This window comes from Ruditapes philippinarum, unplaced genomic scaffold (genome assembly GCF_026571515.1).
Source record: "Ruditapes philippinarum isolate M1 unplaced genomic scaffold, ASM2657151v2 ctg11215_1_1_1_1, whole genome shotgun sequence".
Taxonomy (NCBI): Eukaryota; Metazoa; Mollusca; class Bivalvia; order Venerida; family Veneridae; genus Ruditapes; species Ruditapes philippinarum.
The window spans coordinates 9,851-26,078 of record NW_026854872.1 but is presented as its reverse complement, the minus strand read 5'-3'; the positions used below and the strand labels follow the sequence as shown (position 1 = coordinate 26,078).

At 29.6% G+C, this 16,228-nt stretch overlaps 1 protein-coding gene and 1 long non-coding RNA gene across 2 annotated transcripts; both read right to left on the bottom strand.

The window, feature by feature from the left end:
* Positions 1 to 5,718: 5,718 nt before the first annotated feature.
* LOC132741386 (uncharacterized) lies at positions 5,719 to 10,784 on the bottom strand. The gene is made up of 2 exons (XR_009627274.1): positions 10,645 to 10,784; positions 5,719 to 9,508 (listed from the first exon to the last, which is right to left on the bottom strand). It is a non-coding gene; the product is annotated as an uncharacterized LOC132741386 (long non-coding RNA).
* Positions 10,785 to 12,085: 1,301 nt separating this feature from the next.
* LOC132741385 (uncharacterized) lies at positions 12,086 to 14,941 on the bottom strand. Its single transcript, XM_060729540.1, has 4 exons — positions 14,497 to 14,941; positions 14,058 to 14,151; positions 13,184 to 13,357; positions 12,086 to 12,195 (listed from the first exon to the last, which is right to left on the bottom strand). Exons 1-4 carry the CDS (start codon positions 14,812 to 14,814, stop codon positions 12,098 to 12,100), a joined length of 684 nt encoding a protein of 227 aa, XP_060585523.1. The 5' UTR covers positions 14,815 to 14,941; the 3' UTR covers positions 12,086 to 12,097.
* Between the last annotated feature and the right edge of the window lie 1,287 nt (positions 14,942 to 16,228).

The following is a 16,228-nucleotide window of genomic DNA, read 5'->3' as shown; positions in this document are numbered from 1 at the left end:
ACATGAGAAACATTAACCGCTTTAGATTACATAGTTAAATATGTGCGGTTTTAATTATTTATATATACTGTTTTAATTACATCTTCTTTACTTTATAATAAATATGACCTTATAATTTCATACATGCCATAAAATCATACGTCCTTTACAGAAAAATAAATAATTGTTTTATATTCTTTCCAAAACACATATTTTATTAATAAATGAATTTGCATGTTATCAGAACTTCAGTAAGACCAATCTTCAATGTACATGTATTATTTGTTAAAGATCTTGTAACATATTTTATGGTTATATCATAAATATGATGCTCAAATGAAGATTTATTAATATTGTTAGTTCAAAAATGCATTATTTAATAAGAAATTAGATTTTATGTACATAAAGGGAGGTAATTAAAAATTTTATTTTCTATAAAGTCTAAGCCAAATTTTCAATAAGAAATGAAAGAAAATATTCTCAAGATTACTTATAATGCGTTAAAACATTTGCAGTGCATAATTATTTAACATATTCTTGGATGTTTAGAAAATTATTTTAGAAAAATAATTATATTATATTATATTAAATTTCACTTAAGCGTTGTTACATCTTTAATTACAACATAAATGACCTTTAAATAAGTAATAAATATTCTTAATTTCTTTTTCTTTTTTGTTTACAGCTGGGGCGAAAGCTGGGGTCAAAATGGCTACATAATGATGTCACGAAATAAGAACAACCAATGTGGAATCGCATCTATGGCAACATTTCCCATCATGTAACATTCATAGGCTCATGTGTCACTAATGCAGACGGCAGAAGCTTTGCAACTCATTTTAAATCATCTTTATCTTAAAACATTTGCTTTCCATATCAATATCCACGATGTATCATGTTTTTTATGACGTCATTTATAGATCGTCATGATTCTGACGTCACCATTTTCTTGTTTATTTTTAGAAACCCGGTATTCTTCAAACTTACATTTTATTTGATTACCTCTTCGTTATTTGTCTTTCCTTGTGTATTTAAAAATAATGTTAAATTCCTATCAGAAGCAAGACAGATAAGGACCTTACGCGCGGGGCTATATATTGCGCATGCGCGAATTGTCAAATTAATAGTCTGGAAAGAGGAAAGATAATAAATGAATACTTTTCTTATACCTTACAAAGATTAGAGATTAGATAAAATGAAATGAGAAAACGATTAGTTTGGCTCTAATTTGTGCTCACACTATTATTGAAATGTGTCAAAATACAGTATTTTGCTAAATGTAATTACAAACGTACACATAATGCGTACTTAACTGTAATAAAAAAGTGAAAACGGATATAAATATATAACATTAATTCTATGATTTGAACGCAAGGCAATGCAAAGCAATGTCACCTTTTGGCATAAGGATAGAAATTGCTAAGTATTAAGAGCTATACATTCATTTGAGTTCGCTCAAAGTAAGCCGGTTTCTACTAAATCTCGTCCTTCATATCATGACTATTACTATCAAACTCATTTTTTTGCTTTCCTTTCTGAAATAACTCTAATTAAAGAAACAATCAGTTTCTACATGTAGTTCATATATCATATTCTATGCAAAATTTACATAAATAAATAATAATGTATTTTTTCAACGTGTTTTATGTCTACATGTAACCCTGGTATACACCTTCAATATAACTCCAATTGTCACATGTTTGTCAAAATGTTTACCACTCAATCTAACGGAATGCCGTTGGTTCTATAATGTGACAGCTAGTGTCCTAAGATAAAGTGAACAATAGTGGGATACAATTGCAAAATGCTCGATGACGTAGTATCTTACCATTGGTGAGGTATTTCTCCAACGATAATGCAGGAAGGTTGTCCTCTTCTTTCAATTTTAGAAACAATTACTTTATCAGACTTTCATCTTGTTTTTAAATATGCAAGGGAAACTAACCCATATTCAGCTTTAACTACTTTTAAGTAGTGATATCTCCCTTTTCAAGCAAACGCTTCTGAAAGTCGAAGTATCAAATTATCTTATTCAGTTTTAACAGTTTTAATGATTTTCCGATGAACAAATCATTCTCCTGCATAACAATGGAATACTAATGTACTACCTAATAAGGCCAAACGGTATATGCATGACATCAGGACTTAGTGTTCCAATTACCTATTTTACACTCCTGGTTTTAAGGTACATTATGCCTGAAAATGCTTTCTGTTTTATTATTTCAGATAGGGTATCCGTTAAATGTTTATAAAATGGTTATAGAGCAATTGAGCTGCTCATCATTTGGAGAAAGTAACTCTTAATGTGAAATTATTTGTTTTAAAAATAGTAATATGTTAACAAGGAAGTATTTTGACTTCCATACAAAATACAAAATACCTATATCATGACTAATTGCAACAAAAAAGAAACAAAGGAAAAAATAACGTTCAGATTATTGGCCAATGAGTACCGTTTTGGGAAATACCCCGGTATAACAGGACAGAAAACTTAAAAATAGTTATCAAAAATAAAACATTTCAGGGACATATATAAATGAAAATAAAATTATTTCTAAGGCATAACAGTTACTGAATAAATTATTTATGCTTATTTAAAAAATAATAATGTCTGGGGAAGTAAATTCTTCAAAATGTTGCTACAATGGTTGTTACAGTTAGTTCTCTTATATTTTACAACAGTACCAAATAATAAGGGCGTTCTATACAAAATTACAGATTGATCTACCACCATTTGTACTGTGATGATGGATTTAAAAGGTTAAAAAGGAAGGTTTTCTTTTAAAACTGGGATATCTCCATCAGATGTTGATAAAGAAAGAAGTTAAGCTTTTATATGCGTCCAGTCGTGACTTCAAGAGTGATTATTGTCCAAATGTACATGTTAATCTAATTTTTACCGCCCACTTAGGTCAACACTGTTTTCATACAGGTACAGCATATTCAAATGTAGCTATGTATACAATGTAAATAAAAGTGTTATACTAATAAACATTTGAAGTGCAATATTTGTTTGGCAAAAAAAAAAATAAAAAAAATATAAGAAATATAAAATTGCCAAAACGAAATTTTAGTGTTTCGAGTATTCATCTATCTTAAAGTAGGTTATTTAATACACACATCAACTGCCTTTTTTAGATCCTTATCTATCCCTGTTTAATTTTCTTTGTCTACTTGACTGGAACTATATTTGAGATATTTGTAACTCGGAAACAAGACATCTGACATATATTACATCATGCACTTATTAATAACTCGGAATCAAGAATTTGACCTATATTACATCATGTTGTAATTAATAACTCGGATTCAAGACATCTGACATATATAACATAATACTTTCATTAATAAATCGGAATCAATACATCTAACATATATTACATAATACTCTTATTAATAACTCGGATTCAAGACATCTTCAAGTCATGCTCTTATATATAACTCGTAACAAGACACCTCACCTATATTACATCATGCTCTTATTTATAACTCGGATTCAAGACATCTGATCTATATTACATCATGCTCATATTTATAACTCGAAATCAAGACATCTGACCTATATAACATCATTCCCTTATAAATCACTCGGAATCAAGACATCTGACATATATTACATCATGCTCTTATTATTAACTCGGAAATAAGACATGTTATTTTTATTTCATTATGCTCTTATTTATACCTCGGAATCAAGACATCTGACCTATATTACATCATGCTCTTATTATTAACTCGGAATCAAGACATCTCAGTTATGTGACATCAAGCTCTAATAAATTACTCGGAATCAAGACATATAATCTATATTATTTCATGCTCATTTAAATAACTCGGAACCAAAATATCTGACCAATATTACACCATGCTCTTATCAATTTCTCGGAATCTAGACATCTGACCGAAATACTGCACCATGCTGTTATAAATTACTCGGAATCTAGACATCTGACCTATATTTTATCATGCTATCATTAATTACTCGGAATCAAGACATCTGCCCTATATTACATCATGCTGTTATGAATTACTCGAAATCTAGACATCTGACCAAAATACTACACCAGGCTCTTATTAATAACTCGGAATCTAGACATCTGACCTATAATTCATCTTGCCCTTATTAATAACCCGGAATCAAAATATCTGACGTATACGACATCAAGCTCTTATTAATTACTCGGAATCAAGACATCTTATCTATAGTTCATCATGTTCTTATTAATAACCCGGAATCAAAATATTTGACCTATATTACATCATAATCTTATTAATTACATGGAATAAAATCATTTGACCTATAATATTACATCATGTTCATATCAATTACTCGGAATCAAGACATCTGACCGAAATACTACAACATGCTCTTATGTATTACTCGGAATCAAGACATCTGACCTATATTATATCATGCTCTTATTAATAGCTAGGAATCAAGACATCTGACGTATATTACATCATGCTCTCATGAATTACTCGGAACAAAGACATCCGACATTTTACATCATGCTCTTATTAATTACTCGGAAATAAGACGTCTTACCAATATAACATTATGCTCTTATTATTAACCTAGGAATCAAGACATCTGACCCATATTATACCATGCTCTTATTATTGAATCGGAATCAAGACATATAACCTATATTATATCATGCTCATTTAAATAACTCGGAACCAATATATCTGACCTATATTACATCATACTCTTATCAATTACTCGAAATCTAGGCATCTGACCGAAATACTGCACCATGTTGTTATTTATTACTCGGAATCTAGAGATCTGACCTATAGTTCATCATGCTCTTATCAATTACTCGGAATAAAAATATCTGACGTATATTACATCATGCTCGTATTAATTACTCGGAATAAAATCATTTGACCTATCTAGACATCTGACCTATATTATATTATTCTCTTATAAATTATTCGGAATCAAGACATCTGACGTATATATCACCATGCTCTTATTAATTACTCGGAATCTAGTCATCTGACCTATAATTCATCATATTCTTATTAAAAACTCGGAATCAAAACATCTGACCTATATGACATCATGCTCTTATGAATAACTCGGAATCAAGATATCTGACCTATATATCATCATGCTCTTATAAATAACTTGGAATCAAGACATCTGACCTATATTACATCATGCTTTTATTTATTACTCGGAATCAAGACATTTGACCTATATATCATCATGCTCTTATTTAAAACTTGGAATCAAGACATCTGACCTATATGTCATCATGCTCTTATTAATAATTCGGAAACAAGACATCTGACCTAAAAAATATCATGCTCTTATTAATAACTCGGAATCAAAACATCTTACCTATATCACATCATGCTCTTATAATTAACTCGGAATCAAGACATCTGACATAATATTAACTTACATCATGCTCTTATTTATAACTTGGAATCAAGACATGTCACCTATATTACATCATGCTCTAATTAAAAACTCGGAATCAAGACATCTGACATATATTACATCATGCTCTTATCAATAACATAGAATCAAGAATTTGACCTATATTTCATCATGTTGTAATTAATAACTCAGAATCAAGACATTTGACCTATATTACATCATGTTCTTATTGGTTTTGCAGACGAAAAGGTGCTACCTGTTGTAAGTTATTTACCACATCTAACTTAACGGAAAATAGCGATTCCAAAATTTGCAAATAATATTTGGCAAAACGTAGACACAGATAATACGTTTTCAACAGTTTTATTTTCTAGAAGTCATAGATAATCGATATAAGTCCCCACACTGCAATCATATACAGACACCAACAGTTTTTTTTTCTAGATGTTTAATGAAGAAGCATACAATATACAATAGATTTACAGTTTTCACACAATACTTGTACACCATGAACGACGAAAGTATATATTTGTCAATACATTTCATATAGAACCATACAAAACACAATTGTTTTAGAATGTACACATACTAACCATATACTATAAAAGTATATATTTTTCTATGCATGTAATCCAGAAGCATATAATATACAATTGTTTTACAGTTTTCACACAACAATTATTCAACATGAAAGTATGTATTTGTCTAGGTATTTAACATAGAAGCATAAAATATATCGACAATTGTTTAAATTTTGTTTTACAGTTTTTACACAATACTTATACATGATGAACGATGAAAGTTTATATTTGTCAGCACATTTGATGTAGAACTATACATTATACAATTATTCAACATGAAAGTATGTATTTGTCAGCACATTTGATGTAGAACCATACATAATACAATTATTCAACATAAAAGTATATATTTGTCAGCACATTTGATGTAGAACCATACATAATACAATTATTCAACATGAAAGTATATATTTGTCAGCACATTTGATGTAGAACCATACATAATACAATTATTCAACATAAAAGTATATATTTGTCAGCACATTTGATGTAGAACCATACATAATACAATTATTCAACATGAAAGTATATTTTGTCAGCACATTTGATGTAGAATCATACATAATAAAATTATTCAACATAAAAGTATATATTTGTCAGCACATTTAATGTAGAACCATACATAATACAATTATTCAACATGAAAGTATATATTTGCCAGCACATTTGATGTAGAACCATACATAATACAATTTTTCAACATGAAAGTATATATTTGTCAGCACACTTGATGTAGAACCATACATAATACAATTATTCAACATAAAAGTATATATTTGTCAGCACACTTGATGTAGAACCATACAAAATACTATTATTCAACATGAAAGTATATATTTGTCAGCACATTTGATGTAGAACCATACATAATACAATTATTCAACATGAAAGTATATATTTGTCAGCACATTTGATGTAGTTCCATACATAATACAATTATTCTACATGAAAGTATATATTTGTCAGCACATTTGATGTAGAACCATACATAAACAATTATTGAACATGAAAGTATATATTTGTCAGCACAATGATGTAGAAACATATATACAAGAGCTGTCGGTAGGACAGCAACGCTCGACAATTCTAAGTGCTTGATAGCAAAGGAGCCTTGATAATTAAAAATTTCTAAGTTCATAAAATACTTATTTTTTTACAAATCTATGTTATAGGCCGTGGAGAGAGTCCTATTGTGCTCACAAAGAAGTGTATAAAATTTCACCTTCAATTTCAAAGTAAGATGTCAATGAAATATGAAAATATCTGAGGTGGTACGCAAACTTAAATGTAAATTCAAAGTTGAAAGAGGAGAATAATTCTGTCAAAATGCTTGAAACAGTTACCTCCTCCTGTCTACAGGTTGGGTTATGATGGTGAACAAGTGTTCAAAGTTTCAAAGCCATATGTTAATGGACTTTGAAAATATTTGAAGTATTACAAAAGCTTTAACAGAAGTGGTTACGCCGACCCAAACGCTCAGGTGACTACAATAGCTCTATTTATTCTTATGATATACAATTGTTATACATTTTTCTTATAGAACAACCATTCACTATGAAAGTATATACATGTATTGATCTAGGCGATTAACGTAGAACCATACAATATACAATTGTTTTTACCATTTTCACATACCAATCATAGACGATGAAAACACATAAAAAATATAAACGATATAACTATATAAAAAATCAAAATAGATATGTGAAAACATGCAACAAGATACGTGTAATTGACTGGTGAATGATAATACATGATATCAAAACTACTTGTATTAGTGATTGGACTATTTTTTGTCAAATGTCTAGTTATAATTAAACCATAGTTTAATATCTGAAAGGATGACCTTATTTTTTTTCAGAATTTCATGTCTACCTCACAGGAATAAGACGCTTTGATTTGATATTAAGGAATTTCTCTTTGCCTTTTTATAGCCGATATTCGGCCATATTCCCAATTGACTATAGTATATTATTTTTCTAATCCACAAGACAAAATTCCAATTTAAAAGTTACAAAATAAAAATATTAACTACCAAGTTCTTAGAAAAATTAAATAAGGGGCTCTTCAATGTTATGGTGCTCAAACGTATGAAAATATTATCCTAGACAGTGATTGTTTGCATTTATTTAATCACTACAAAGTCATGCATTTTTCCCAATATTTAACAAACCATCGTTCAAATTCCAAATTCCAAGGGTATGGGTCATGATCCTTAAATCCTGGAAAAAACACTGGATATTATTCCCCTACGACTTCTCTTGTATAACTAATACTATAGAGGTATAATGAAGTTATCTAATTTTATTGTTCTTATAAATAGTAAATGGAGAAATTGACTTTAATTATTGTTTGGGGTGGGGGGGGGGTAACAGTGACTGGAGGAAGGGGGAGGGAGTAGCAGTGACGGATATTATCAGATCCAAGCGTCTTATCCCTGTGGTTTCCCTCATGCTACTTAACATCTTGTCTAACTTCGACACTATTTTAATGGACTGTAGACTAAGAAACTGCATGTATACTAGTAACTGTTTTGGCCTAGCACCTTTTGGTCAGGCCCCTTGTTCACAAAGAAAAGATCAGGGTCAGGATCAAATGATTCTGATTTTATTTTCATTGTTTTATAAAACTAAACTGATCGTATTACGTATGCTAGGCTTTTTTTTTTAATGTCTTCACTAGTACAGTAACTTATTTTTTGTGTATAAATAAAACACATTTATTGTAGAAAACACAAAAAACCATGTGTTGAATATAAAATATGACAATGCCTCCAGCTTTTCATTAAAAATAGTTTAAAAAATTAAAAAATTCTAACAGAATAAAAAATACATTTAAACAAACACAAAATGTTTGATTTACAAAAAAAAAAAAATGTTTGATATTTTGTCATTTCGTTTTGTAACGTGATTACCTGCTGAAAAAGGATTAAATTTTGTCTCATAAGGATACTATTTCAACTGATTATATGATGTCCTGTTATTTTATGATGTAACATAGTTATATTCGGTGACGTGATTTAATGTTGAAACGTGATAATATGCTGTCACATGATAATATGCTGCCACGTGGTAATATGCTATCTGTGATGCTTAGTCACCAATCTGTTAACTGAAAATAGCTGAAAATGTAAATGATCTACAGCATACGTCAATCAGAGATAAAACTTTTATTAAACCATGCCTGCTACAAAAAAAAAAAAACCTGATAATTAAAAAAAATGTTCTTTTGAGTACGACCATTCAATTCTTTGAATTTATGAAATCTTCTTTTGATTACTTATCTTATTTTCTTCTTATCATCATTGATGACGTTCTCAATGACAAACGGCCATCAAACCTATAATGAATGTGTCCACAATCACCTATGTAGGCACCGGGAAATTCACATTCCGTGCCTGGCGTCGCATAGTATCCATTTAGATTGACACGAGTACATGCATCATACCACCAGGCTCCATGTTCCCTCACGGCGCAGTCCGTAACACTAATGCCCAGATCACGGTCGTAAGTTGAAAATGACTGTTGATTATTATACTCAAAGCCATACAATGTTCCTAGGGATAAAAAGACAATATTAATTAGTTCTAGCTATGTCATTGTCAAACTTTGTTATCAAGACAGTTTGCATGTTGACAAACCCAAATTCCATTAACAACAAGTTACTATCCCTACAATCATACAAAACACATCATCCGGTTCATCGCAAATGATATAAACAATTGTTATATATTATGGCAAAGCAGGTCCAATATCAGGCCAGTAGAACCACAAATATTTGCTATTTATTTTGTTGGTCTTCTAAACCAGTCAGTGGGAAACTTTGCTCTATCAAAGACCGGGTTAATTAGTCTGCGACTGAATGTAGAACATTATGATAAGCGTTATATTGTGCATATTTACTGCTTTCTTCACAAACACATGGAAATTACCATAATATTATGTATAAACGAACACTCAAAGACGATCTCTTAATTGACAGAATAGTAAAATTTAATATTTTATATCAAGCAAAATATAGCAACATTAAAAAATTCAGACATGAATTGGTTCTGCTATAAATAAGATAGGAATTGCCAGTCTGATTATTATATTATTCTTTTGTTATTGTAATATTGTCTTCTTTTATTTGTTTAAAAACATGTTTAATTAAAAGAAGCTGTACGCCAATGAAACGAATAACATAGAAAAGAATTATGGTTTCAAAACATTATTGTTACCTTGACGAAAGTAGCGATAAAGAAAAAATTATTTGTCAAAGACGTAGTTACATAAATATAAACAAGGTAATATGCTGACTTCAATACAAAATAATAAACCACTATATCTGTACTAATTGCCAAAAACCAACAGATAGAACAGATGGTTCAGGTAATCAACTAATGACTCGTGTTCAAGAAATAAAAGTATAATTTTGAGGGGAAAAAAATCATTTTCAAGGCATAATTTGCCTTTATAGCTGTTTAATCTATATTACATTACGAACCAAATAGTCGTGAGAGATTCTGTTTGCTAGCCTAGTTTTTTCTTTGAGAAATTGAATTTGCTTTTGTCTCATACTATAACTGCTGTCAACCGCTTACTTTTTATTGGTTTTTGAGCTGTTGTGCTTTCATATACCTAGGAAGACAAAAAGTAAATGAACAAAGATAATATTTTTAAAAAAGCTGTTATATCAGCATAAAAATCTCACTGCTCATTCCAGAACTTGTGCATGACTCAATGTTTAGTGTATAACGTGTTCCTTCTGTTAACTTAAAGCCTGGACATGTTTCATGACCTGTTGTTCCATCGCTTCTTGTCATGTCAAGACGAATCTCTGTAGAACCTTGTTCAGCTGCATTCTTGAAAATTTTTTAAAACCTGCAAAAATTTTATCAAATGTAAATTTAAAAATTTAGTTTTTTTAAAACCAAGATTTTAGTGAATTACCCTTAAATTTCATATACAAATTAAAAACCGTTACAATAAAATAACATTGCTTCTATTTAGGGAAAATTAAAACCTAAAAAAATTCCTAATACAATTTAACCCTTAAAAAATTTTGGTTTTTTAAATTTATTAAAATTATGTTTTAATACACTTCATAACTTAAAGTTTCAAAAAACTTTAAACAATAAACATGTTTATAATACAAAACAACTTAAAATTTTATAATAAACTTAACAATTAGGTTTTAAAATCTTTCCTTTAACAGTTTTTATTTTTAAAAAACCCTCAACAAATTTTTAAAACCAACAAATATTTACAATAATAAAAATTAAATTGTTTTCAAAACCTTCAAAAATTATTAAGATTGCATAACGGCAACAAAAAAGTTCTTTGATTTTAAAATTCTATTTGTTTTTGTTTTCAAAAACTCTTTCAATGTCAAAACCATCTTATTCGCTTTCAAAAAATAATGTTTTTATTTTTTCTGATTTTACTGCCAATGAAAAATTACTTTAACATTTTTAAAATCCAATGATCAAAGGAAAAATATTTTTTCAACCTATATAGTTTCCCATCAACGTTAAAACCTTTTTTACCTAAATTTTATAAAAATATGACCCCCATTCGCCATAAATGCTAAAAAAATTGCAAAAGGTAACCTTAAGTTAAGTTTATTTATTACTAAAATTATCAAGTGTGTTTGTCGTTTTTTAAGTAAGGGTTATATTCATTTCAAAGGAAGGCCCAATCTTTTTTTCTTAAAAAATTTTTTTTTTACTTTTTATATTATGCCATTACAATTTTACTCATTTTTTTTCAATACGTTTGAAATTTATTACATCTTTTTTGTAAAACTGAAATTTTTAAAAGTGAAATATAAAATTAAAAAATTAAAAAAGCAGCCCAACTTAATTGATGGGTTTAAAAGGAATCTATATTTAGTGTGGAAATTTCGTAATTAGTACGAGAAATAAAAAAAAATATACTCTGTTAATTTTTCAACGAAAAATGCCTGAAAAATTGGAATAAAAAAGCAATTTTTTATTTTACGCTATTTGGGGACTATTTTATGGTTATTTGTAATAACAAATAATTTTCTTTAGGGGTTAAATATGTTATCATTGGGGTGTGAACCCGGAAAGAAAATTTTCAATCAAACATTGGGGAAAAAAAATTCATACCGTCCAACCACCGTTCGGTTTCCATGTCACAATTCACGTCAGAATCTTCCCAGATTTCCATAGTTCTATCTCATATTGTCCACTTTTCGCCTTTTCGTCCTTATCAAGGACTTCTTTACAATCACTTGGTACTAGGCAAAGATTAAAACAGTATTTGTAACAAGAATGAATGATTCATGCAAGTGTTTTAACAATTAATTCCATAAATTGTGTAAATAAAAACATCAAAAGTGACGTTTATCTATTATACACATTTGCCATAATGTTTATACATGGTTGGAAAATCTTACCATACCTAAGGTATTTTTATGGCGTAATAAGAGAGTTCTCGTAACATCAACCGCAGCACAAATATCAAACTGCAATTTTCAAAAGAGTTAATGTAACTGTGAAATAATTCATATTTTCAAAGACAAGTATAGCGACATTGCCATTTTTCTATATCCATGTTCCTTTCCACTGTATAAAACTTTTTTGTAAATGTTCTATGCATGATGCAAATTGCTTCCAAACTTTACATGTTTACAAGTTAGAAAACAATGTTGAAGGTAGAGTTAGGGAGAAGTCAAAAATACTCACCTCCGAATTGAAAATCTGTTTTCAAAGAATATCATTTCATTTCGAAATACAACGATAATAACAACAATGTCAGTAGAAATTTTACTTAAATAAGCCAAAAAAGGGAAGAAAGAAATCATTTAATTTTGCTATTTTATTTTTCATAGTAATTATAATATTCAAAAAAATAATATTCCGTTTGAAAGATCCTGTATTAATTCTAAAGTAATCAAAGTGGCAATATACCTGTCTGTTTTTTTTGGGTTTTTTTTTGTTTTGTTTTTTTCATTTTCAACTATTTTGGAAAACAAAATCAATAGCTTGATTAATTAAAAAAAATAATTGCCTAAAAGGCATCATCCAATATATTCTCTATTTTTCGGCTTATATATAGGAACTTTAGATGATAAAATATCAATTTATTTGCATAAGCATTTAAGTGCCAAAGTAAATGTTTTGAAAGACGATCTCGCCAGTAAGACAACTTTTATTCCGCCGTCATGGCTAATTTAGACGAAGTATTAAGATAAGAAAAAAAACAGCAATATTTAAATACGTTACATTTTTTCGTGCACGTTGCAGACTGCCATTTTCCTGAAGCCTCACATTTCACCTCTTGTTGACTAGGAACATATCCTTCGTCACATTTTACTTGAGCTACGTCGAGAAACTTGTTTTCGTCAGGAGTAATAGTCTGTATTTCACCATTTTCAATTTTCTGATCAAAAGCACAGGCTGGAAATAATAATAATAATAATAATTATAATAAAAATAATAATAATAAATGATAACAACAACAATAATAATAATAATAATAATGTATTGTCTAAACAATAGTTAATACTTAACATATAAAAGGCCAATTTCTGAATGATTAGTTTTGAAAATATAATGATTTAAGTGCAAATCGTGATCAAGTATCCTATGTTATATCTATGTGAACATATAGTTTCTTGCTGGCAAATGTACTACGTGTATAATGCGTTTTATTTTTCAATTATTTTGTTATTGCTTCGTTTGTTAATCTTATTTGTTATACTCAAAAGCGTTACAATGCTTTCCTCTCAAATAAGGCTAAGAAAAGCACAAATATACGATTTTTACTTGATGTCTGATTATAATTGTTAACTATCATGTGTATGTCTTTCTGTTTCAAGTTTTCCAGTTGATCTACATACGAAATTCAAATTTGTATGATTTTTAGACTTTTGGACATCAGTGGAGTTCCTTCAATACGTAAACGTATCAGTCGGGCGGATTTAAGAAGTGTCCTTTATCTACTATAAAGAACCCTTTTGTACATGTCTTCAAGGGCTTTACGTTTTACAACATGACATCTATCAAACAAAAACTATTGCGTAAATATTTCTTGAAAAATTATACAACATTTAATTCAATAACAAATAAAAGTGTAAAAATAAAAGTTTTTACATACATGTAATTATGTCTTTGCACACATGTGAAGCACCATTTTGGTAACACCTTTGGTTCGCTTTACACGGCCTTGAGCCACAACTTCCAACCATTGACTATAAATAGAAGGAAAATATAAGTAACATTCATTAATTGTTTTGTTGAATTACAAGAACTACTAGTATTAAAATGTGTATTTTCTAAATGAGACACAATTAGGTAAGCTCTACCTATGATTTTATATTATTGGCAAAGAGTGAAAGAGAAACTACTGAGATGATTCCTCGAAACATTATTATTTGCACAATTAAATGTTAAGTCATGAAAATATCATTACCGTTACAAACATGAAAAAATCAATGTTACTTTAAACTTTAAATGTAAGAAAGCTATAAAAATTGTGTCATTTCCGTTTCCAACAGTTGTACATATCGTATCAAGTAATAAATTGAGATACTTACGCTAGGCCATTCGCTGATATCAGAGAATATAGAGCCTTGTTTTGTTTCAAACTCCGATTGATCAACGGACGACTGGTCAACATCGTTTAATTTACACACGTGCTCGTTTCTGTCAAAGTCGATCGATTTACAGACGGACATTGCCATACATGTTTGCGCACAATTGTAGTGGTTTGTATCATTAACTGCGAGAATAGAATGGCCGATCAAGGCTGTGTTGATATTTTCCTTGCTTATTTTAAATGAACTGCATGTGTTTGAGTAAACTGTTCCGAATAAAACAGCGTTAATTATTATAATTCTAGCAGTCAAAGCCATTGTATTAAAACTAAAATATTTTTTTGTAATTAGCCAACAGATATATAAAAATGAAACGGCGACCGTATCTAAAAACACAGAAAAGTCCCGTCTCTATGGTATGTTAAATGTGCACTATATATACGAGTAAGGCAGGTTCACGTAAAATGTATAAAACACGCCCTCGTTATTGATCTTTGGTGAATCGTCCAATCTAATACTAGTCCTATATAATTCATCAAATACATATCAACGAAGTTTGGTTTTGTTTTCATATCAAGGACTTTCGCAAAGTAATCTATCTTGACGTATTGGTAGTTGGCTGTAAATCAAAACTAAACATCGGCGTAACGAAGTAGTATGACACCTATATGATAATGACAAACGGTCATCATTTTTTGCAAACAATGTAAACTCCCCGTTGATAATATTATAAGTAAGATTTTTAAATATCATGACCTCTCCACACGAAGAATGCCCCCATGGTAGCCAGTATGTACATTAACGACATGTCAATTAAGATTTGTTTTGTTTCGACGTTCCGTACGCTAGTTTGATAGCTTCCACACATGAAAGAATCAAAAGTCCCTGTCGGGATTCGAACCTACAACAGAGAGAGGCAAGTGGTTTTAAGTCAACAACCCTAACCACTCGTAACCACGAACGCCCAATAGAAATGAAAAGTTGACTATTGACTCCGTTAAATCGTATAACTTCAGTGTAATTCTATGCAAACTAGATAATTCAAATGATATTCATAGTTCATTGTTTGTTTGTGTTTTTTTTTGTTTGTTTGTCTTTCTTTCTTTCCTTTCTTTTCTTCTGACGTGAGCAGTTTTTGTCATCACTGTTAAATTCAGTGCGTAAATAAAAGCCGAGAAGATGGCAAAACGACATCGCTGTGAAATGTTTATGCCCTGATAAAATGTTTAGGAATGTTTTCATAAAATATACAACAGCTGCCTTTTTTTTTATCTTAGGACGTATATTTCATGTGTGCAATCAGTGTTATTTAATTTCATAACATTTATAATTTATTATTAAAATGTAATATTTCAGTCAAAATGTAATTTCAAAACTCATAGACCTGTGATTTACTTGTGATAAGGATGGTTAAGTGTACATGTAGATTTAAAAACGAAACGTTTTGAAATATGCATATGTTTTTAATTGCGTTCTTCTAAAACCAGCTTCGCTCGGGATGTACATTAATTAAAAAGTGAAAAGCTATAAGGCACTTAAATATGGCAATTGAAAAAATGAGATAGTTTTGATGAATATCTCTTGGGTTGGGCTTAATTTTATTTATTTGTATTAATTTTAGAGCAGAGCAAATTCTGTTGTGAGGTAGTGCAAATGAGATTCTTGTTTTAAAAATGTCTCGGAAACATACCTTGCACAAATTCTCAATGGAAAAAAATCAGATTCATAATGG